This window comes from Mandrillus leucophaeus, unplaced genomic scaffold (assembly GCF_000951045.1).
Source record: "Mandrillus leucophaeus isolate KB7577 unplaced genomic scaffold, Mleu.le_1.0 Scaffold81, whole genome shotgun sequence".
Taxonomy (NCBI): Eukaryota; Metazoa; Chordata; class Mammalia; order Primates; family Cercopithecidae; genus Mandrillus; species Mandrillus leucophaeus.
The window spans coordinates 3,750,303-3,752,235 of NW_012108808.1; the positions used below are offsets into that span (position 1 = coordinate 3,750,303).

The window sequence follows — 1,933 nt, forward strand, 5'->3', positions numbered from 1 at the left end:
GTCCCAGCTACTCGGGAGGCTGAGGCAGGAGAATGGCGTGAACCCGGGAGGCGGAGCTTGCAGTGAGCTGAGATCCAGCCACTGCACTCCAGCCTGGGCAACAGAGCGAGACTCCGTCTCAGAAATAAAATAAAATAAAATAATAAAAATTATGTAAAATACAAAGAGAATTCCTGAATTATGGTTTAAAAGCATAACCTTCCCCATTTCTACCTACTTGTTTCCAGGGCTAAATTATTCACTTTCCATGTGAATTCTAAGTATTCATCCTTCTTTACTGCTTTGTAAAATATTTTCCATGTCAAAGAACTAGAACAAGTGTCACTTTCTAACAGATACCTGCTAAGTTAACTATCTCATAATGTAAGTTTCAGATCTTTTCCCTCCATGTTGCATTTGTGGGAAAAAAATAAATATTAATTTATTTCATAAAAATAAATATTTATTTCATTAAAAATATTTCATAAAAATAATATTTGATATACTTCTGGAAATCATCCAACATTCTTTCTTAATAGATAATTAGTGTAATGGTAAATTATACTAATAATATAATTAGTGAATTATACAATGAATAGTGTAATGGTATATTATACTAATAATTTAGTTATAATGTATTACTAAATTATACTAATAATTTAGTGTAATTTATTCTAAAAGAAATTTTAGAATAAAAGAAATTTTAGAATTATACTAATTATACTAATAAACATATAAATTATTCATTTAGTAAAATTTATTCTAAATTATACTAAAAATTTTCTTTTAGTATAAAAGAAATTTTAGTATAATTCATTCTAAATTACACTAAAAGAAATTTTAGTACAATTAAAATATCTTTTTGGGCTTTGTAATGTATCCAAATTTTCTGTCTTCAGAATTACATTCACCAGAACCAGTTCAAGTACCAAGATTTTGGTAGTAGCCCCAAAATCCAAAATATTACTGGAGTTTCTAATCACCAGAAATTAGTCTTCTACAAAGTGATCTAGTATTTTTTTTTATGATTAGTCTGTATTTTAAACTCTTAAAAAGATTATGTATTAAAATTCCTATTTAAAAATATATAAATTTATGTTTATACAATTATATAATGTAAATTATATGCTGTTACATATATAATATGAATAGACAATAAAACATAGATATATATGTATGTATATATTTTACAGAAACACACCCATAAACCTACCCATTAGTTTGGTCTAATCTTATCAAGCAGTTGCGTTGATAGAAATTGAGCACATATGCATTTAGTGGCATTCTCCTTCCTCGGTTATCTAATTTCCATGGCCACAGCAGAGGAGCCTGAGTGCCGCTAACACCGATTGTGCGCAGAATGACCTGAAGAAAGACATTTTCTATTAATTCATTATTGATATGTAAAGAGTAACTGTTTGCAGTTTGAGATTTCTTTTGTATGAATCTGTTTCTTAAAGTATGTTCTGAAGAAGTCGAAGTGACGGAGGCAGGCAGAGGGGGACTCCCATGGGGGTTGAGGGAAATAGGGCCCATTACAGTGAGAGAAAGGGGCGTATTACAGACACTGGCCAGTGCCACACTAAGCATGCCTCTGGAATGGACAGCCCCACTGAGGCAAATAGGAACTCTCACAGCATACTGAAGGCAATTTCAACTGTCCAACTACAATACTGTTAGCAACATTCACTAAGGAAAAATAAATAGAAGCTGATTTTAAGGTGGAATTTTCATCATTATCTTAATTGGTGCACAGAATGACCTTGAAAGGAGTGTCATGTAGCTGGTGTCTCCCTGCACTCACAAGGAGAACAAAAAGAAACAGCACAAACCTTTGGGCTCCGGAGAAAAGAAAAAAGTGGCGGAGGAGGAGGTAGAAGAGGAGAAAATGAAGAGAAGCAAAACAAACAAATAAAAACTAAGTCTCCATGGTTCTGGGCACATTAGACAAATT

The 1,933-nt window shown here is 32.1% G+C and overlaps 1 protein-coding gene across 1 annotated transcript in view; it reads right to left on the bottom strand.

Moving 5' to 3' along the window:
* Positions 1-1,933, bottom strand: part of DDX60L (DEAD (Asp-Glu-Ala-Asp) box polypeptide 60-like) — a 143,983-nt gene that overhangs the window by 17,989 nt on the left and 124,061 nt on the right. Inside the window, exon 36 of the mRNA XM_011967792.1 lies at positions 1,193-1,344. Coding sequence (XP_011823182.1) covers positions 1,193-1,344 — 152 coding nt within the window. The remainder of the gene's footprint in view (positions 1-1,192; positions 1,345-1,933) is intronic.